The 20,789-nt window shown below is 29.2% G+C and overlaps 5 protein-coding genes across 8 annotated transcripts; 3 read left to right on the top strand and 2 right to left on the bottom strand.

Annotated features, from left to right (window-relative positions):
• The first annotated feature begins 175 nt into the window (after positions 1-175).
• On the top strand, positions 176-1,561 carry RpS12 (ribosomal protein S12). 2 transcript variants are annotated; one of them, XM_015319888.2, is made up of 5 exons: positions 176-298; positions 383-419; positions 704-838; positions 1,042-1,246; positions 1,462-1,561. In XM_015319888.2, the coding sequence occupies exons 2-5, from the start codon at positions 403-405 to the stop codon at positions 1,528-1,530; spliced, it is 426 nt and encodes a 141-aa protein (XP_015175374.1). In that variant the 5' UTR covers positions 176-298; positions 383-402; the 3' UTR covers positions 1,531-1,561. The 2 variants fall into 2 exon arrangements, with proteins under 2 accessions (XP_015175374.1, XP_015175375.1); XM_015319889.2 differs by having other exon boundaries at positions 219-298; positions 383-428.
• A 5-nt stretch (positions 1,562-1,566) lies between these two features.
• Zmynd10 (zinc finger MYND-type containing 10) lies at positions 1,567-3,681 on the bottom strand. Its single transcript, XM_089175772.1, has 8 exons — positions 3,422-3,681; positions 3,230-3,338; positions 2,863-3,149; positions 2,590-2,795; positions 2,352-2,515; positions 2,143-2,280; positions 1,787-2,019; positions 1,567-1,707 (listed from the first exon to the last, which is right to left on the bottom strand). Exons 1-8 carry the CDS (start codon positions 3,517-3,519, stop codon positions 1,632-1,634), a joined length of 1,311 nt encoding a protein of 436 aa, XP_089031898.1. The 5' UTR covers positions 3,520-3,681; the 3' UTR covers positions 1,567-1,631.
• A 590-nt stretch (positions 3,682-4,271) lies between these two features.
• LOC107065839 (serine/threonine-protein phosphatase 2A regulatory subunit B'' subunit gamma) lies at positions 4,272-6,538 on the top strand. Its single transcript, XM_015319887.2, has 7 exons — positions 4,272-4,432; positions 4,531-4,661; positions 4,746-5,132; positions 5,206-5,531; positions 5,606-5,819; positions 5,896-6,023; positions 6,123-6,538. Exons 1-7 carry the CDS (start codon positions 4,387-4,389, stop codon positions 6,232-6,234), a joined length of 1,344 nt encoding a protein of 447 aa, XP_015175373.1. The 5' UTR covers positions 4,272-4,386; the 3' UTR covers positions 6,235-6,538.
• Positions 6,539-6,943: 405 nt separating this feature from the next.
• LOC107065838 (anillin) lies at positions 6,944-15,835 on the top strand. 3 transcript variants are annotated; one of them, XM_089175905.1, is made up of 18 exons: positions 6,944-7,431; positions 7,602-7,624; positions 7,987-8,113; positions 8,197-8,397; positions 8,694-8,866; positions 8,956-9,132; positions 9,364-9,913; positions 9,994-10,277; positions 10,600-10,693; positions 10,793-11,016; positions 11,097-11,213; positions 11,359-11,561; positions 11,638-11,767; positions 11,859-12,105; positions 12,196-12,360; positions 12,434-12,852; positions 12,943-13,165; positions 13,410-15,835. In XM_089175905.1, the coding sequence occupies exons 3-18, from the start codon at positions 7,990-7,992 to the stop codon at positions 13,658-13,660; spliced, it is 3,582 nt and encodes a 1,193-aa protein (XP_089032031.1). In that variant the 5' UTR covers positions 6,944-7,431; positions 7,602-7,624; positions 7,987-7,989; the 3' UTR covers positions 13,661-15,835. The 3 variants fall into 3 exon arrangements, with proteins under 3 accessions (XP_089032031.1, XP_015175371.2, XP_089032030.1); XM_015319885.2 differs by lacking the exon at positions 7,602-7,624 and having other exon boundaries at positions 9,433-9,913; XM_089175904.1 differs by lacking the exon at positions 7,602-7,624.
• On the bottom strand, positions 15,206-17,625 carry CPR28 (cuticular protein 28). The gene is made up of 3 exons (XM_015319904.2): positions 17,470-17,625; positions 16,338-16,585; positions 15,206-16,242 (listed from the first exon to the last, which is right to left on the bottom strand). Exons 1-3 carry the CDS (start codon positions 17,476-17,478, stop codon positions 16,182-16,184), a joined length of 318 nt encoding a protein of 105 aa, XP_015175390.2. The 5' UTR covers positions 17,479-17,625; the 3' UTR covers positions 15,206-16,181.
• Positions 17,626-20,789: the final 3,164 nt, after the last annotated feature.

Genomic DNA, 20,789 nt, shown 5'->3' with positions numbered 1-20,789 from the left:
TTATTTTTTGAGGAAAAATAAAATCGATGTTAATAATTTCATTTTTTCAAATTTAAATTTAAACTGCATTATCGACTATCGAATAGGTAGATAGCATACAAGTTAAATACTAATAGTTAGTTCTACTTTACTACATGTAGATGTCCACCCATTCTTAAAATCTAAAGGCGAATCTACAAGTCGATGACATGAAGCGACAGTTTATCTAATTGTAAAGAAGATCTTTCTTTTTCTGTAAACGTAGAAATCGAATGAAGGCACGCTGAAATTAGGTGCTTGAAAAATCGTTTTTACTAAGGTATCATCGTTTAGTTTTTGTTATAAAAAAATATCAAACTATAACCGATAATGTAAAAATATTAATATTTTATATTTATTTCAGCTTTTTTAATAAATAAAAACATGTCGGACGTTGAAACGTAAGTGTGGTTAGTTGTACATAAATAATTACATTCTTAAAATGTTTAGGTTAATATTTTACGAATAAAAGTGAGTAATTATTAATTTGTGATTCATGTTTTTTTTATAATTCTGTGTTGTAAGGAAATTAATTATAATAGTTACATAGAGATTTCTTAAAGCGTTAACCTTAACCTAACTTTTTCTTGAGTCAACAATGTACGGCTTTTTGTTAGATAAACTTATTTCAAATTATTTCATTATTTATTTTTACATTTTATTAATTATCGAATATAATTTACAGGAATGATGGGCCCTCCCCAATTACAGCAGGAGGTCCCATGGATGTAAATACCGCTTTGCAAGAAGTATTAAAAAATGCCCTAATTCACGATGGAGTCGTTCATGGTCTCCATGAAGCAGCAAAGGCCCTTGATAAGTAAGTTTAATGCAATTATTACTTGTACAAAATTTGAGAAACAATGAATGATGATATTTATGGCTCCCTCTTCTGAGAAGAACCCATATAAAATATCCATGCTGTTTCATGGCTTTGATTTCTGATAAAACAGTAAAAAAAATAATTTCATTTTAAAATTGATTAAGTCCATTGTTTAATTAATGTTTCCTTTTACTTAATAGGAGGCAAGCAATGCTATGCATTTTAGCTGACAATTGTGACGAACCAATGTACAAGAAACTTGTCCAAGCTCTTTGTAATGAACACCAAATTCCACTTATAAAAGTAGATAATAATAAGAAATTGGGTGAATGGGCTGGTTTATGTAAAATCGACAGTGCCGGTAAAGCCCGCAAAGTTGTTGGATGTTCTTGTGTTGTTATCAAGGTAAATATTAATAATGTTACTTATATTTAGAAATAACTTGAAATATTAATTGTTAAACAATTTTATATGATGATAATTATGGCTCCCTCTACTGAGTAGAACCCGTAATATTAAATTGCAATGCTGTGAATCATGCCTTTCTGATATGTTATAATAATTGTTACACTTTTATTAAAGAAATAGATCAAACGTTTACAAAAGTTTAACATTTGCAGGACTTTGGCGAAGACACACCAGCCAAAGATGTTCTTATGGAATATTTGAAGCAAAGTTCTGTACATTAAAACATTTTTAATAAAATATTAAAAGATATAATCGTGGATCATTTATCATTCATATCATAATAGGTATGAATTATTAAATTATACTTTTCTTAATCTCAATCTTAATTATCACCTCTACCATTAGTAATTTTCTCACAAATATCTTTATGATTAGACCAATCTTTTACTTGACATTCTCTGCAAAGAATATTCAATTTTCAATTTAATCATTTAAGTATTCAAATATACTTTGCTTTAATCAATCATTAAAAATTACCGTCCACAGTACCACGCCTCTTTGCATTTGGAACAACGTTTTTTAGCTTGCTCTTGACAAGAGAAACATTTTTTAACATCAATACAATCCAATTTATCCAGATCATAAGCATCGCTTAAAATTTGTGCTGAGTTTTTAATATAATCTGTGTCTTTGGTAAATATTGACTTAGCTTGATGTTTGGCTAATTTCTTCCACTTTTTATTATATTTTTTTAAGATCATCTCTTTCATCTACAATACAATTAAATTGATAAATGTAAATTGGTAAATTGAAAAAGTTTGCTTCGTACTTTATCAATAAATAACTTCAAGATTACTGAACTTTGGTAATATTAATCGGAACGATATTTTTACCTGAGGAATTACTTCAACATAAATAGGACGAGATGTGGTTGACGAAGTTGATGACATACTTAAATAACTTAACCATCTCTTAAGATCAATTAGAGGTGCAATTTGATCCAATACGATTTCGTGCAAATATTTTTGTAACTGAAAGACAATAAGATTGTTATGTTATAATTAAATCTATGTCATTTATAAATATGGGATAAACAAAATACCTTCAGTAAATTCGATAATCTGTATTCAGTAATTTCATAATATGGAGCACATTTAGGATTGAGAAGTAATTCACGCAAACCAAACCATATTTGTGCTTCTATTTTTGAAATTTTACCTTCATCTTTAACTTTGTTCCATTTTCCATCGTATAACAGAACATTTCCTGTAAAAAGTAATATAAAATAATTAATTAATTTCATGTAATAACAACACTTAACTTGCATGGAAAATAATTACCTTCAGAATCATTTTTTGACCAGGGATGATTTTCTATTAATTGAACAAGTAAATAAGGAATATCATGTATGGATAACATTCGTAAAATTGCACTAAGTGGTAAACTATCTAAATATTCAGCTAAATATCGTAAAATTGAAATGCATCTCATTCCAATGTCAAATTCAAGTTCTCTTTTCTTTTCTAATATTTCTTCTAAACAAGAACTAAAACAAAACGATTAACATAATGACCTTGATGTTGTAATTAAATGATTATGTTTTTTTAATTTACCTAGAATCTTTTAAATTTTCATATATTTCAACGTCATTTCTATTAAGAAGAACAGTCACACATTTAACTGCATAATCAATTAGATCAAGAACTGTATCATCCATCGTAATTGCACTCTCACAATGAAATAAAACATTTTCTAATAATGAAGCTGCTACATCCTCATGATAGAATACGCTAAATAACATGAATGTATTTTCTGGTTCGTTGTTTAATTCAATTAAAATTGGAAATACTTTGTGTTTCCATATATCTATTTGAATTGCTTCGTAAATTAAAATTGGTATCTAAGAAGATAATAATATTGAGATAAATTAATTTATAATTTTATAATTTTTAATACATTGTTTCCAAAATAATTGTTTACCTTTTTTAAACAAACAAACCATTCTTTGATGCTCTCCTCTCGAAATTCATTAATTTCAAGAACACTTTGTTGATTTAATAGGATCAATCTTTTATGAAATTCAAACCATCTAAAAACATCATGTAAATGTTAATTAGATCAAGAAATACGTATGACATATTTATTGATAAATTAAAAAATAGTGTTATTTACTTTTTTGTACAAATATCATGCAAATCCGTCATTTCTAAACTTTGTACATAAGTTTCTGCTTCCCATGGTGCAATTATGTATTCACTAGTTAATGACATTATAAAATTATTTTAATTCAATGATTTTTAACAATTGATACTTGTGTATCAATATCGTTATAAACTGTAAACCATTTGTAAATAATTTTGTACATTTCTGTAACCCTGGCAATGCACATTGATTGATCAATAACTAAAACAAATTTTTATTTCTGTACTTTATTTGTTTTATTTATAAAAAAAATTAATTATATAAATGTTAAAAAAAAAATTGTTAATATCTCCAATTTAAAGTTCAAAATATTATTCAAAAATTATATATCCTAAGATAACTATCGGTAATATGTTACCATAAGTCAAGATTCCTGCCATCTAGCGTTGTATGTAGGAACTAGTTACTGAATATAAGGAGTAAAATGTGTTATCAGTGCTCACTAATACCACTAGATTAAAGATATACAAAATGATTAACGTGTATAGATAACTTTATTGATAAATCTGCATTTTTAATATGTATAACAAGTAGTTAAATTCAGTCTTAAAAACATGTGGTAAGTACAATGCGTTGTGTGTTGTGTAGTGTGTATACGCCATTAACTATTGTTCTTTTTGTTTTATATGTTTATTGGTCTGTTTTATCATTTAAGGTATAGTTGTATAAGCGGCCTGTAGAGGCGTGACTGTAGATACGTGTCTGTCTCAAAAAAATTAATTCTCCTACCATCTAGCGTTAAAAGAGATAGATGTAATATAATATAGTGTAATATCATGTAATGTATGTATATAAATATGCATTTGTATGCAGTCTTCTGAATGGTAATGTAGGAAACTATTTTATCACATTGGATTTTCTTTTTAAAGGATTTCTGTACACAGTCAAAATATTATGATTTCTTCTATTTAAACAATATTATATATTATGTTACAATGGAATTAGAGACGTTGTTGCGAAAAAGTGCCTTAACAGATAAAAGTAAGTATTAAAAAGAAATAAACAATTATATTTTGATTATATATTTTATTATTTAAAATGTATTACATTAATATCACTTTATTTATATTCTTTTACAGCTGAAACTAACCTGGAAGAGAGTGAAAAAATAGAGGATGAATATTTTCAAGAGATTTATGATCAATGGAAAGGAACTAAAGCAAAAGATAAAGACTTAACCTATAAAGTGATACCTAAGTTTTATTTTAAGGTATATAGTTTAATAAAATTATGATAAATATAATAAACCATAATGAATAGTTTAATAAAAGAAAAAAAATATGTGCATGCATAGTTACCTAAAGAAGATGAGATACTACCACAAAAATTAAGAGAAGAAACACGTGCATTATTTTTACAAAGACGTTCACGTCAATTATTAGATAATAATGAATTAAAAGCACTATGGGTCTTGTTAGACAAATATCATAGTCCACCATTGTCAGGAGAAGAACAATTGATTAATTATGAGGATTTTAAAAAAGTTGGACAATTGGCTGGTACCAAATGTAGTCCTTACTTTACTGCAGTAGTTTTTGCTAAACTTCAACAAGGTGATCAACATGGAAGAATAAGTATAATGGCATTATTTAATTATGTCATGAGAAAAGTTTGGTTACATCAAACACGTATTGGTCTTTCATTATACGATGTCACAGGACAAGGATACCTCAGAGAATCTGTAATTTCAATATTGTATTTTATCATTCACAAACTTGCCCTTTCTCTTTTTTATACATTTCTCTTTTATACAGGATCTGGAGAATTATATTTTAGAACTTATACCAACACTGCCACAATTAGAAGGTCTAGAAAAATCATTCCATTCATTTTACGTGTGTACAGCTGTTAGAAAATTTTTATTCTTTTTGGATCCTCTTAGAACTGGAAGAGTTCGCATTCAAGATATTCTAGCATGCAGTTTTCTCGACGACCTATTAGAATTACGAGACGAAGATTTACCTAAAGATTTACAAGAAGCTAATTGGTTTTCAGCACCGTCTGCACTTAAAGTTTATGGACAGTATTTAAACCTTGATAGGGACCATAATGGAATGCTCAATAAAGAAGAACTTGCTGGGTACAATTTTATAACATTTATTTCACGCTTGTCTTGTTTTAATGGATAATAAAATAATTTCATTTATTTTGTAGATATGGAACAGGTACTTTAACCGGTGTATTTTTAGAAAGAGTATTTCAAGAATGTTTAACATACGAAGGAGAAATGGATTACAAAACTTATTTAGATTTTGTCTTGGCTTTGGAAAATCGTCACGAACCACAAAGCTTGCATTATCTCTTTCGAATATTAGATATTAATAATCGTGGTTATCTCGATACATTTTGTCTTAATTATTTTTTCCGAGTAAGTTTGTAATTGATTGTTACTTTAACAAAATGATTAATTTATTAATAGTAATAATAATATTCTTAATTAATAGGCAATACAAGAACAAATGACAACGCATGGTCAAGAACCAGTAAGTTTTGAAGATGTAAAGGATGAAATATTTGATATGGTTAAACCAGCTAATCCATGTAAAATTACACTGAAAGATTTATTATCTTGGTAAGAGATAAAGTTATGTTCAATTTTGCATGGAAGATTCATGTAATAATGAAAAGATTTTAATTCATTTTTAAATTATGCTTTTACATTCTTTTTTAGTGGTCAAGGTGATACAATGGTGAGCATTTTAATAGAATTTCATGGTTTTTGGGCTTATGAAAATCGTGAAGCTATGGCTGCTGACACAGGAGATGAGTCATCTCATGTTTGATAAATTAGAAATATGAAAAAAAAAATATGTTAATCTGTAATCAAAGTTCCTTTATGACTTTGCTTCAGTAAAAGTGATAATATAGTATGATTGATATCATATCAGGGATGATATTGTACTATAACTATGCAGACTATATCCTAAAGTCTCTCAAATTTTAAGGGAGCATACTTAAAGTCTGTACTTTGACAAAACTATATAATATAAATACTAATTTTCGAATATATTATTCCAATATTATTCTAATAAATGCAAGACTATATTATATAAATGATATATAAATAAAGTTATTTTTATAAAATTACTTTATCTACTTTTGTCACACATATAAATCAATTGTTAATATAAAAAATATGAAATCTCAAATTCTATTATGTTACCATTCTTATATATCAATTATATTACAATTTTTAAGTATAGAAATGTATATGTGAAGAATTATTTAATTTAAATAAGATCAATCAATTGTTTTCATTGATAAATTTGTTTACTACTTCGTTTAACTATGAATGAATTTACTACGATGGTCAAAATGATTTACACTCGATTGTATTACACACACTCATTTATTTAATGTTGAATCGTGTTTGATTCAAAATATTTTAGCCAATCAGAAGAGTCAATTTTAAATGCCGACTAGTTGAATACAGCGCCACTCTACGTTGCTTGAGGAAATCAGTTAGGGCGTCGCAGTCTCTCAAATGCGATTGAACGTATCAGTTGTGTGTTTGTCGACGGACGCTAGTTCAAATATTTAAATATTTTTAACAATTTAATTCGTTCGGCACGTGTTTTTTTTTGTGATCGTTAATTTTACGCATATTCGAGTTATCAAGAATAATCTTTTAGTTTTTTTACTATCGACGTAATTGTGAAATAAATAATATCATTTAATTTTTGAATTGACAAATTCTTTTTAATAGTTTTTGACGAGCGTCGTATTACAGTATGGCGGTCGCGTTTAAATGCAACGGTCAAAAATAACGAATTGTTGTGTGTAAAGTATTACGTGTTATACATTAATTTGTTAAACATTTATTAATTTTGTTTGTTAAAATATTAGAAGCAAATAAATATAAGAAATAGGTTATTTCAAGTATTAGTACCACGTTTCTCTATTTTGGAAATAACTCTTGGTCATTCATCCATAAAAAGGACTAAAAGAGAAAGTCACGAACAATGGACCCTTGGATTCAGGTAAAAATTTACAATAGAATATAAAGTGTCTTTGCTGTCTAATACAATAGATACCAACACGTGTAAATTTAAAAAAAAACAATTAACCTTAGAATTTTCTATTTCCTATTCCAGTGTGTATTGTTAATATTTTTATGAATTCTTTTTTAATTTTCATTCCTGCTGTACAGGAATCTTAGAACTTTGAATTCAGGTAAAAATTTACAATAGAATATAAAGTGTCTTTGCTTTCTAATACAATAGATACCAACACGTATAAATTTAAAAAAAAACAATTAACCTTAAAACTTTCTATATCCTGTTTCAGTGTGTATTGTTAATATTTTTATGAATCCTGCTGTGCAGGAATTTTAAAACTTTCCTTAGCATTTTACAATTCTACTAAAAATTCTTTTTCTAGTTTTGTAGAATTCTTTTGTATTTGATTTCTAAATTGGTTTCCCCCCCCCCACAAAAATATTCTGTCAATTATTATAACCGTACAATTCAAATTCACATTGAAATATCTTTCGTGTTTACACTTTTATTCATATTTTTCTATTAAATTATTTCTAGAGAATGTTAGAACGTGCTAAAGCAAGAGGAGAAAAATTGAATATGCAATTGTCCAATGCTGGCCATGATGTTAGAAGACGACGAAGTCCTTTAAAAGATGCCAATGCAATAATAGCACAAGCAGCAGGTATATTCTTTTATTACAATAATTACATTGATCTTAATTATTATTTTACAATTGAGTTATTTTTAATGTTTGATATTTAATAGTAAACAATAATAAAAGTCCTGCAAAATCTCCAATAAAATCGAAGAATGAAGAATCTCCTAAAAAATCAGCAAGGAAGTGTAGTCCTCAGAAAGAAACAGTCGAAGATGAAAAAGAAGCGAAACAAATTGATAAAGAAAATGGTGAAATAGGTATAAGCAATGTTAAGTCGAAGCTACAAAGACTGGGCAAGCTGTATTCTGGTAAGCATGAACGTATAAACACCACCCACACAGTTCCTTTAAAACCGGTTTCTGATACCATCTCATTGTGTTTGTATATATGGTATCTGTGGTTAATGCACACAATATAACTCTTTTCATTTGATTTGTTTCCTGTAGCATGAGAAACTCCCTACAATATTATCAAATAATTTGAATCATTGAAGTCTTTTTTTTACATTACAGCATCACACATTTTTTATTTACTTAATTTTGAATTTTGTTTTTTTTTGTTTATTAAGAAATTATTTTACTATACATTTATTTGTTATATTTAGAAGACACTTGTGAATTAAGTTCACCAATTCACAAGACAGAAGAGAAATTTTATGCTGAAGAAAATAATCAAACAGAATTGAAATCAGCCAAAAAAGGTGCCAGACTCGACAGATTGGCAGCTCTTGCTTCGACCATTAATAATTGGGAAGATGATTTGTCACATCCAGTTATTGTAAATATAATTAATTTTATTAATATTTATTATATACAAACATACAATATATTTAATAAAAATTTATATTTTTTTTTTTTTTTTTTAAGGCAAAAACATCGTCTAACAAGGCAGAACAAATACAAGCTAAATTTAATGATAAAGTGAAGAATACGACAGAACCACAGCCAAGTACAAGTGGATGCAGTAAATGGAATAGTGGTAATAATTCTGAAGGAAGTTCGACCAAACAATTGAAGTGGGACAAATCTGTTTTACAGAGCTTGGTAAGTTTTGCTTTTTTTTTTCTTTTCTTATTATTATATTAAAAAATAAAAACTTAAAAAAATAGTATAATGATCTTATAAAAATAAAAAATGACTAAAGCTTTAGAAGGTTTTTCTGTGAAATATATAAATGCATATTATCTTTTATTACAAATATATGTATATATATATAGAACATAATTATAGATGCAATAAAAAAAGATATTAGATTTATTAGATGGATATTTACAGGAGGCTCAAGGCTTTAGTCGTACGAAAAGCAATTGTCGTCTAGTGTATGACTTTAAGAGTTGTTCTCAGGAAACCGGAGGAGGATCGTCAAGTTCTTCACCCAAAAAAGAGAAAAATATATCAAGTTCGAAACTAAACGTTGTATTAGAAGGCAAGGTGACGAATGATGACAATGTGCATAAAAGTGCAAATAGGACAACTAAGGAGAATGCAAATTCAAATACACCAGAAAAGACAGTAAGAACTACAAATGCAAATACAAACAATTCTAGAATAACATCTAGACTTGGTTTTAATGGTTCACCCAAGAGTCCGATATCTGGTTCATCACCTGGTTCTGTATTGAGTAAAGCTTCCATGTTTGAATCACGAAATAATGATACTAAGGTAAAAGATCCAGCACAGATGAGCCTTTCTGAAAGAAAAGCTCTTTTCGAGAAGAACAAAGATGAAGCTCCGTTAATCCCAAAAGCACCACTTACTATGTCTATACCACCCAGTAAATTACACGAAAAAGAGACATCTAATTCGCCACATGGACATGGCGCAGGTATGTTATATAAATATTATTTAATATTTTAAATAAAATACCATTTATTATATATTTTTTTTTATTTATTTATATTATAGATCCGTCAGCAAATAATCGTAAAGTTGAAAATTCGAATAGAGTCGTAACTCAGCGTGCAATATTTGAACATGGTCACACACAAGAATTGGAAAACAATATATTGCGTTCTGCACAAATTGAAAGACAAAAAGAATTAGATATGTTACGTTCACGTTTCAATACCAATAAAGAAATAGCACAAGCAGCTGCTGGTTCCTGTATCAGAACAAGCGAAAGTAGCGAAGGGAAATCTAATTCACCAAAGAATTCTCCTATTTGTCCAGTTAAACCTACACCAGCACTCGTAAATATATTTTCATTTTTTACATTACCTTAAGATTTATACATAAATTAGTATAGTGGTTCACAATCAGTCCGATACACACGTCTTTAAGTCAACTAATTACTTTATACCGCCATTTGTTAGAATCTTATCGAACTAAATTAAGATATAAACTATCCTATCTTTCAAGTTGAATGAAACTGCACAAAGTTTGCAAAATTTGATTAAAATCTGTTCAGTAGTTTAGGAGTCCATTGCGGACAAACAACGTGACACATAATTTATATATAATAAGAAGAAGTTCATAAGTTATTAACTATAATAGAATAATGTTATTCCACAGCCACCTCCACCACCACCACCTCTTCCACAATCATCAAATTCGAATCAGAAACATCATTCAGAGCAAGAAAAATCTTCACCAGTTAAACGACAAGGTAAATGAGTAATTAATTTTCCATCATTTTTTTCTTTTTTTTTTTAATACAGTTAATTTTTCAAACTAATGAAAATACATGATGTATATTAAATTACAGGAAATTTGCCAAAAGTAGCACAAAATGTGACTTTATCGGATGTTAAACGCATACGTGTATCCCCTCCGAAACCTGGACACCTATATCCTTCACTTTCAGATATTGAAAGCAGTACAGAAACGGAGACAGAGTACACCGTTGATAGCACAGAACCAATAACCGCTACTTTAGATGAAAACACTACTGAGAGTGAATCAGTTACGGAAGCTGAATATTATATTGAAGTATGACACTATAATGCAAAAAAAAGAAACTATACAATTAAAAAAATAAAAGTATACTAATACTGTAAAACTTTTTTTAGAGCAACGAAACCCAGTTAGATAGCGAAGATGAAATCGAAGATGAAGTCGAAGATGTAAATACTAGCTTGGGAAGAAGCATTTTACATGAAGTTAATCGAAAAATAATAAGAAACAAGGTACTATTAATATTAATTAATTGAACCCTTTCGTACACGCACATTCTTTCATGGGTCACTAGCAACTAAAGGATTAATAAAATAAAATTTTGTTATTTTTGAAAAGTATGATAGAAATTTTGATGATTGCATGTCGTATTTGTAGAAGAGATCGATTGAACCTGATCCAGATAGTACGACATCTGATATATCTGTATTGGATGAAATGGATGAATATTTGGACGAATGTCTTGCGGCGCAAGATAGAAATGCGAAAAATTATTGTCAAGATGGACCAACACCACCAAAACTAAATAGAGGTGACAAAAATCTCGGAGCTTCTTGTGATAGTTTCCAATATACCCGAGGGTAAGATTTTCATTGCAATAAATAATCGTTATTTTCGTGATTACGTATTCAATTAAATTAATCTTATTATTTTTAGATCGTTGTATCGTTCTCCTATCGTTAAACCAGTGACTCCAGAAAAAAGTGAACAACCATACATTGTAGAAGGTGATCAGCATACTCCCTTGTTACGCACTGTCAGCAGCTATAGGCGTCAACAATCAGAAGTGAGTAAATAATATTGCAAGTTTAAGTCATTCATTTATACATACATTCATTTCTTTAATTAATTCGCATGTATTTTATTCAAAATTATAGTTACGAACACCGAAAGGTAACCTTCTTTCGGTATCCAAAGTTATAGAATCTTCTTCCGATTCTATGGAACCTTCGAAGGATGAAACAATTTTGGTACAAGAAAAAGTGAAACATTTATTGGACGAAGTTAGCAAGCAGCAAACGATCATTGGTCAAGCTAGTCAAGCTTTAAATTTATGCAGTTCTACGATCGAATTTAATGAATCACAGGAACAAGTTGAAGTAGAAAAACTTCTACTAGTTGCCAGTAATTTCATCATTTTATTATATATTATTTAAATAGAAATTTTGTATTATTTTAATTCTCCTTGTAATCGAAATATGATTTTTAAAACAGCTCACAGAAGACAAGCTGCTATAAACGAGATTCAAAGATTAAAAATCCAGGGTACATTGAGACCTTCTGCACCAGGTTCTCCGGAAATAGATGATACTGGATCACTTACAATATCAGCCATTACATTACCATTGAGACGTGAATACTTAAGAAGTATTGCTCCAAGTGAGTATCAATAATTGTTTAACTTTGAGTATATTTTTCTGAGTAATAAATTTAAACATACAAATTTTTCTAGCTACTTGTCTTCATTTCGTCTGTTTGGTACTGCATTTGGATGAAGTATTAGCAACTCCCGTGGTTGTTGCTGAATCTGGCGATTCTTGTCTACGTTTTCCTTCGACATTAAAATTACAGAATTTATATAGCGATTTTAAAATAACCGTTGAAATTTATTCCCTACGAACACAAGCCGAAATGCTTCCCCATGAAGTTAAATATCACATTCATAATAATGGTAATGGACATAATGGTAATAACGGCAAAGATAAGAAGAAAACACCGAAAAAGTGTTCGAAATTTGATAATCGTTTAGTGATGCCAAGTGTTCAAAGTCCTGCAGGACCTTCTGCAATTCAGTCTTCTGCTTTTCAACTATCTGGTTATATTGTTTTCAGTCTTAAAGAAATAAACCGTCAACAGTTCACTTTAAATAAGGTACGTAAAAACATTTGAAATTTACATTCTCAAGAACAGAAGAATGTGTTTTATTTTTAGTGTTCTTACTGTACTTCAATTGTATTACAGGTTCCACAGCAATCTCCATTGGAGGGCAGGTTGCAGATGCACATGTCTTGTGAACCATCAATAACAGTGGAATATCGTAATTTCTTAACAATATTTGAATATGTCTCTGGTTTTGGCATCTGGCAAAGAAGATGGATGGTGCTTAAAGGAACTACATTATCTTACTACAAGTATCCTCATCACGAGGGTAAAAAGACTCCTTTAGGAAGCCTTGATTTGCGTGGTAATTATTATTTCTCAGTCATTATAATTATGTATTGTGGGGACGAGCGCGCCTCCATGCCAAACTTATCGGGTATTCGTGAGAAGGATTGATCGGTGGGCCCTGGATAGCTCAATTGGTTAAAGAAAGATCCATGGTTCGAGTCCCGGTTCAGTCAGTCCAGCGGTCCAATTTTTTTCACCAATCCCACATTATTGAATTGTATGGAAAGTAATTTCGTTTGTTTGTTTTTTTGTTATCGTAGGTGTTTCTACAAAAATAGTAGATTTAGCACCTTTTAGTATTTGTATGCGTGCCAATACGGTTTTACTTGAATCAAAAAGAGCAGCACAACCTGGGGATACCGATAGTCTCATCATGGTTACAAATGGATCTGAAACAACAATTAGACATCTTTACTCGGCCGATACAAAAGAAGATAGATTGGAATGGTGTTCAAAACTTAACAAAGTATTACATATATTACAAGTCTGGGGTAATAGCTCTGGAATGTAATACTGTATAAAATAATGAATGTGTTGTTACGTTGTAAGGTATATTTAATCATTATTTTTAGTTAAATGCAATTAGTCTTATTTTAATGTGCGTATGCATTTGAAAATAATGCAATAAATAGTTAAATTCTATTATCATTTGTTACAAAATAGTAATTATTTTTTAACAATTTTTAAATATTACAACTTTCTCTTAGATCACATTGATGAAACATTGATATATATATATACATATACATATAACATTTAAATTACAAAAATAATGTATTATTTAAACATGACTTAACGTGCATTAATTATTTCGTTGGTGTCTTTTAAGCTTTACAATGTTGTGTTCATTTATTATTGCATAAAATATAAATAAAAATCATAACGAGTTCTTGTTGTATAAGAAAATCTTGCTGTTGATAAAATAATACAATATATATTTTATATGATATTAAAAAAATAATATAATTTTTTAAAATAGAACTCTTGCCAACTCACACGTAATAAACGAATATCATATGAATATATATATATATATATATATTGCACGAATAAAACAAATTTTTCTTTGCATTCAAAATGACTTCGTAACGTTCTTAACAATTTGATTTTTATTTTATTTTATGCAAATTAATTTTTTCAACTTTATTTGTATCAAACAAATGTAACATTACACGTGTTAGCTAAAGACACCTATTCTATCAATTTTTAAGCGTATTCAAAAATTACGCTATTATTATGCTGCTCTCTCTCTTTTTTTTTTTATAATGTTTTCGAACAAACGTAACGCGTTAAAATTTTATATTAATTATTTTACTTAACGTATATTTGTAAATAATCAAATTAAAAATGATTTATAATGTAGTATAGTAATTACTATTTATATATATATATAATACATATATTATAATATATCTATACACATATATGTATTTATTATATTTCATGTATATGTGTATAGATATGAATGTAATTACATATATTCATAAATATTGACATACTTTATAATTTTTTATGTAATCTCACAAATTTTTGTACCTACGCCTTTACAAGTGTACACAGATTTTTTTTTATTACAAATGTTAGATATAAGCATATATATATATATATATATATATATATATTTTACTTTTATATTCACGACTAAGTTAGTGCTTGTTTTTTTTTTTTTTTTTTTTAAATGAGATTAATTAAATATTGTTGTAAACGAGTTGTTTTTTTTGGTGTATAATAATATTAGCAATGAAAAAAAAAATAATTGGATTTTTGTAACCCTTTTGTTACAGGTGCTTTGCGCACAAGTATCTTCCCTTATTAATTTACTTTTACATGCAAATTGTGTTGTAACGAAAGGGTTAATATAAATAATATAAATAATTATGATCTACCCTTATTAATTTGCTTTTACATGCAAATTGTGTTGTAACGAAAGGGTTTAATATATAATAATACAAATAATGATGATCTTATTTTTAAGAAATTTAGGAAGGACAACTGCAATATATATATATATATATACATACATACATATATAATATAAATAAAAGTGAATAACATATACAAGTTTATATGCATTTACTGCATTGTTTATTATAGATACAACAAGTTGGTTGTAGGTGTGTGTGTGTGTGTGTGTGTAAAAAAAAAAAGAAAGAAGTAAGGTATCTCTCTTAGTAGATGTAATTTAATCTGCGACGTTGTAATGAACATTACGCCGTCGTCGTCTCGCGCTTGGTTTTGTTGCTTAGAACGAACTCTTCATTGATGATGTGTCTTTCTCTCTCGTTCAAAATGTGTTTCTGTCTGTCTGTCTGTCTGTCTGTTGTTTGTTTGCTGCTGGCAGTTTATAAGTATTACATCATGTATTATATCTGCGGAATGGACACGTTTTTCGCGAGAAGCACGTGACCCGTGTTAGATCTCGTAAGACAACATTTGCATAGAACTACTACTACCATGCTTCTTTACACGAAATAACTCAAATGTTATTCGTGAAAAGTTAATCTTCTTAAATTTAATAATACCATCGAGAAATTATCGGAATTTTTACTATCATTCATTATTCTTTCTTTTCTTTTTTTTTCTTTGTCAGAGGAGGAGGTGGAGGAGGAGGAAGAAAAAAAAAGAAAAAATAGAAATCGTCGAGATCTCTCGATCGTTGATTAAATAATCTTCTGCAAGTGAAAATTAAATCCTAAACAAAAAATAAGAAGAAGAAGAAGAAGAAGAAGAGTAATGAGAAGAGTGAAGAAGAAAAAGAAAGAGAGCAAATTTGTAATCGAAAGTAACAACGACTTTTTACGAAGCCTTAAATAAGAAGAAAAACTTAACACGTTTTGAGTTTAAAACCGAGTTGTGTCTCATCCGCAGCGTGAATACATGAGAAACAAACGTTACATGTTAAGACGAAATTATTGTTTATGATGCGCTTTTATCTATGCGAAGTTTGTCGAAAAATCCTAAGTGACGTGTTCTTGTAGTTTAGCGTAAGATTCCTTCGGCTTCTTGAGTAATATTAAGTCGTCCTTTTGAATTTATTTCGATACGAGCTGAATGTTAGGATGGAAACCGTCCTTGTCGGCAGTGTAATCAACCCTTAAAATCAAAATCAAATTGTATTTTTATCTCAATTCTTTATTGTCAGGTATTTAGATTGATTTTTCAATCGAATATAATGCAATTTATTTTACCTGTACGTATGACCATCCGGAGAGATGAATGAAAAACTACCCGTGACGGCTAATTCTTCATCGTCAGTACCCTCGTTTTTCAATTCGGCAGTTTCGTCTCTTTTCTGTCCATCGCTTTGTTCGTAACTGAAGTGATATCCACCAACCCCGATATTGTTAACTTCCTCCTGCTTTACAATGGTGATGTCATTGGGATTACCTTGCGGTTTACCAAAAGTTACGACTAAAAGAGCCGCCAGTACAAATACCTGCGTATTAAAAGACCAATTATCAAAATTTGTTGTTTCTTTTCTTCGTTTAGAAGAATTGTATTAATTAATTATCAATCGAATTCACTTAATCAGTCCCAAGGGGAAAACAAAGTAAGAAGAAAAAAAATAAATAAATAAATTCCTTCGCGAAGAAGTTCTTGGTCAAAATGGTGTCGTCGGTGGTTTACGGTAGAAAGATTGATCGATCGAAGATGATTTTCACCGAGAGAATTTGATAAGAGGCTATTAAAAAAAAAAGAAGAAAAAAATTTATCTCTCTCTCTTTCTCTTTCTCTTTCTCTTTCTCTCTCCTTTTTCGAATGTCTGGGATTACACGAGAGAAGAGCTCATGTCCGCCCGCCCGCCCGCACGCACAGAACGAACGTCACAGATCCTCTCTTCACTTTCACTGTTGCGTAAAAAAATAAAAAAGAAAAAAAAATAACAAGGTAGAAAAAAAAAGAATAATAATAATAATAATAATAATAAAAATTTTAGATGCTTGGTGCTTCGGATAACCGAAATCGAAAATCGTCTTCTCGCGTCTTGTATTTGTTTGTTATGTGTTATGTGTGTGGTGTTGTAGGTAATAGTAGTAGTAGTAGTGCCTGCGGTTTTCGTTCCCACGACTAATTTTTTCTTTTTTTTTTTCCTAAATTTTTTTCTTTTTTTTTTTCTAGACACACGATCCATAAAATTTTTTAACTTCTCTAATGGAATATATTATATAATGATTTTTTTTTTTATGCAAATGTCTTCTCTTCTTTTAAATTTGATTTTTATCTCAATCGTATTTGAATTTTGTATATTATTTTGTCCTGTGTTTAAAAAAAAATAAAAATAAAAAAAAGATAATTTTTCTGATTCGTAATGGCACGCACCGTCTTCATGATGATAGATTTAGTTGTTTTAAAAGTGTTCGTAAGCGAATGTGTTTTCCTTGCACCCTTTCGTCCTTTAACGATGAACTGATACGTGATATACCAGGGATGTGCAGTACATCTGCCTTTATATAGTCGGAAAAACCCAATAGATGCATACCCCCCTCCACTCATCGGATAGTCTTCGAGATTCATTTGATCATGTTACCCTCCCCCTCGTACTTCTTACTCTCTCACTCGTTTATGCGCCCAGGATGCATCCGCGATGCACCAACACTGATGCTGCATCACTATGCAATGCTGCCGCGTTCGTTCATTCGTTCCTTCGTTCGTCGATGTTACAAACATCGTTTGTTTTATCTTCTTCCTTAAATCCTCTTGTATTTTTTTGAAGTGAAGAAAACTTCTTTAGAATCAGGGTGATTTGAATATCGTGAAACGGAAAAACGTGAAACGGAAGAAACCGTGAAACCGATGAAACAAAAATAATTCATTAATTAATCAAATTCAATATATTATTTAATTCTATATATTAATTAATTAATTAATAAAATTCTGTATATAAAAATTCAGTGTCACAATATGTTTGTCCACTAATAATTGCGAAACTACTCAACTTATTTTAATGAAATTAATTTTATTTCAAGTTCATTTTTCCAACTTAGCAAATAGCACAATTTTTATCGCGACTTTTTTTATTATTATTATTTTTTTTTATTACTAATTTAAAGATTTTTATGTAGAGGTTATCTAGGTTTTCTAAAGTTCTTTCAATAGATGGCACTGTATTACAATTCAATTATTTCGATATATTCACGTCTCGAAACTTGGTTTTTTTTGAAGGTTTCACTTCTACCGTGTGTGATTTGCACACATCTATTTTTTTTTTATTATTTTTTGTTACTAATTTAAAGATTTTTATTTAGAGGTTATTTAGGTTCTGTAAGGTTCTTTCAATAGATGGCGCTGTATTACAATTCAATTATTTCGAAGCTTGGTTTTTTTTGAAACTTTGTGTGATCTGCACACATCTGTTTTTTTTTCTAATTTATCATCAATTTTTATCATCATTGTTTTTCATGTGTACTTGCATCGATTATTATTATCAAATTAAAAAAAAAGGTAATAACAATGGGGTGACCTCAATTGAAATGTTTAATCACAGAAGAGTTTATCACGAGAAGTGTGTAATTTGAAATAAAAATTCCTTTTTCTTCTATCGTGAATATTTAAATAAAACAATTTGTGTTATCTAATATTTAATAATAATACGTATTTATGAGTAACAAGTTGGCATAAGCTTAATATTAATATTCACATTATTGTCATTAAAAATAAAATAAATAATTGATTATTTTATGAATTACAACAGTGTAAGGAAATGAAGGAACACGTCAGGAGGTTTATAAAAAAAAACAAAAAACGTCCTTCAACTTTTCAATCGAATAAGAGAAAAGAAATTCGTGATATAAACGAATGCCAGTTGCATTAGGGGGTTAAAATGTCAATGCACTTGTTCGTCCTTAAAAAAAAAAAAAAAAAATCCTTCGAACGTACTCCATATAGATGAAATGTCGAGATAACGAGCAACCTCCTCATGAGGTGGTGGTGGTTACGAGCCTAAGAGCTATGGAAGAGAACTATGATGCAACTGCAGTGTTATTACCGGCTGCCAATGATACCTCTTTTGATTTGTATTATTAATTGATCAGAAAATAAATAAATGAAAGATTTCAAACATTGGTAGAATATAAAAATAACCAGGACAGAATTATATGGATGATTTGTACTGTAATTTTTCGATTGCAAAGTCACCCACCACCCCCTTGTTTCAAATTTAGTTTATCGAAAGCGGTAATAATACTCGCACACACCAATTTACGTTCTCGAACGTCCTTGGTTATTGTGACATTTAGTTTTCTCTCTCGACGTAGTAAAGTACGTTTACGTAGATGTTGAGGAAAGTTAATGACGTAACACTACCGGTGACCTTGCCATTTCCGAAGATGCGCTGCTGTAGCTGCTGTAGCTGCTGTTGCTGCTGCTGCTGCCGTTGACGAGGACGCCTCCGGCTACCGTGTTTCTCATCTTCAACTATCTCTCCTTCCCCATATTTAAACGACCTATCGTAGGATGATCCACTTATTTTATTTATCTCTATGTGATGATCTCTCCAATGAAAAAATGAATCATTCATCATAGGTGTCAAAAAGGATTAACGATATTTAAAAATATACCAAACAGTTATATAATTGATCCCTGATTTTATCAATGATTAAATAAAAAAAAGCAAATAAATGTTAATCTTGTTATCAGTGTATACAAATTAGATCAAAAATATTTTCTAATTTTATGAGATGAATTTATTGGATTGTTCGGAATGTAATTTCGTTTTTTTCCTCACACAATTTTGGTATTAATTGAATGCAAACTGGTAAATAACAACACATGAGATCGATGAGAGGTTAAATTTATCAAATTAAACTGTTAATGCCCATTTGAGAGGCCTAGGTTTAATCTCGAAGTGAAAATTGTCTTAATTTTTACAAAAAAAAAAAACGAAATTACTTTCTGAACAACAGAATATTTACGATTCTCAACATTGAAATTCAGTAAATCATTTATTTGGACCTAACAATAAGATATTCTCAGATTTTTTCCACTTCCTAGACACGGTAATGTGTACTTACAAAACATGATGATAAAATTAATAACAGTTTTATCTAGGATAGATACATAAATATATCTTATTAAACTTCACGAACCCATTAATTTCGAATAATTAGTTAAGACTTATGAGTTACCACCCACTTATTTTCTATCTTTTTCTTCTCGCTAAGAGTATCTTACTTATTTCTTTTTTTTTTCTTCTTCTTCTCGTCTAGTCAAACGAGGAGCCAATAAGCAAACATAAACGTGAAAGCGTACACGAACGAAGAAAGGTTGACAGTCTTCTGAGATCGTAAATGGAAAGAGAAATAATACTTGTCGAAAATAAACTTATCTCGATTGTGCAAGAATCGAAATAAGATTCGTCAATGATGGTTGCAGGATCGTCAACATCATAATCAATTTATTGAAGTGAAAATTTCTTTAGAATTAGGGTGATTTGAAAATCGTGAAACGGAAGAAACCGTGAAACCGATGAAACAAAAATAATTCGTTAATTAATCAAATTCAATATATTATTTAATTCTATATATTAATTAATTAATTAATAAAATTTTATATATAAAAATTAAGTGTCACAATATGTTTGTCCACTAATAATTCCAAAACTACTTAACTTATTTTAATGAAATTTATTTTATTTCATGTGT

The sequence above is a fragment of the Polistes dominula genome, unplaced genomic scaffold (genome assembly GCF_049000335.1).
Source record: "Polistes dominula isolate Pdom_NZ unplaced genomic scaffold, Pdom_raw_medaka contig_19, whole genome shotgun sequence".
Taxonomy (NCBI): domain Eukaryota; kingdom Metazoa; phylum Arthropoda; class Insecta; order Hymenoptera; family Vespidae; genus Polistes; species Polistes dominula.
This window is presented reverse-complemented; position numbering and strand designations above follow the sequence as displayed.

Bases quoted from the DNA above. Each gene is read 5' to 3' on its own strand.
- RpS12 (XM_015319888.2), top strand. The intron at 839-1,041 runs GTAAGTTTAATG...TTTACTTAATAG, and splicing joins GCAGCAAAGGCCCTTGATAA to GAGGCAAGCAATGCTATGCA. The intron at 1,247-1,461 runs GTAAATATTAAT...TAACATTTGCAG, and splicing joins GTTCTTGTGTTGTTATCAAG to GACTTTGGCGAAGACACACC.
- Zmynd10 (XM_089175772.1), bottom strand. From the start codon at position 3,519: ATGTCATTAACTAGTGAATACATAATTGCACCATGGGAAGCAGAAACT. The intron at 2,020-2,142 runs GTAAAAATATCG...ATTGTATTGTAG, and splicing joins ATGTTGAAGTAATTCCTCAG to ATGAAAGAGATGATCTTAAA. The intron at 1,708-1,786 runs GTAATTTTTAAT...TATTCTTTGCAG, and splicing joins GAGGCGTGGTACTGTGGACG to AGAATGTCAAGTAAAAGATT.
- LOC107065839 (XM_015319887.2), top strand. From the start codon at position 4,387: ATGGAATTAGAGACGTTGTTGCGAAAAAGTGCCTTAACAGATAAAA. The intron at 4,662-4,745 runs GTATATAGTTTA...GTGCATGCATAG, and splicing joins TACCTAAGTTTTATTTTAAG to TTACCTAAAGAAGATGAGAT. The intron at 5,532-5,605 runs GTACAATTTTAT...TTTATTTTGTAG, and splicing joins AATAAAGAAGAACTTGCTGG to ATATGGAACAGGTACTTTAA.
- LOC107065838 (XM_089175904.1), top strand. The intron at 10,694-10,792 runs GTAAATGAGTAA...ATTAAATTACAG, and splicing joins TTCACCAGTTAAACGACAAG to GAAATTTGCCAAAAGTAGCA. The intron at 11,768-11,858 runs GTGAGTAAATAA...TCAAAATTATAG, and splicing joins ATAGGCGTCAACAATCAGAA to TTACGAACACCGAAAGGTAA.
- CPR28 (XM_015319904.2), bottom strand. The intron at 16,243-16,337 runs GTAAAATAAATT...TTTGATTTTAAG, and splicing joins CCGGATGGTCATACGTACAG to GGTTGATTACACTGCCGACA.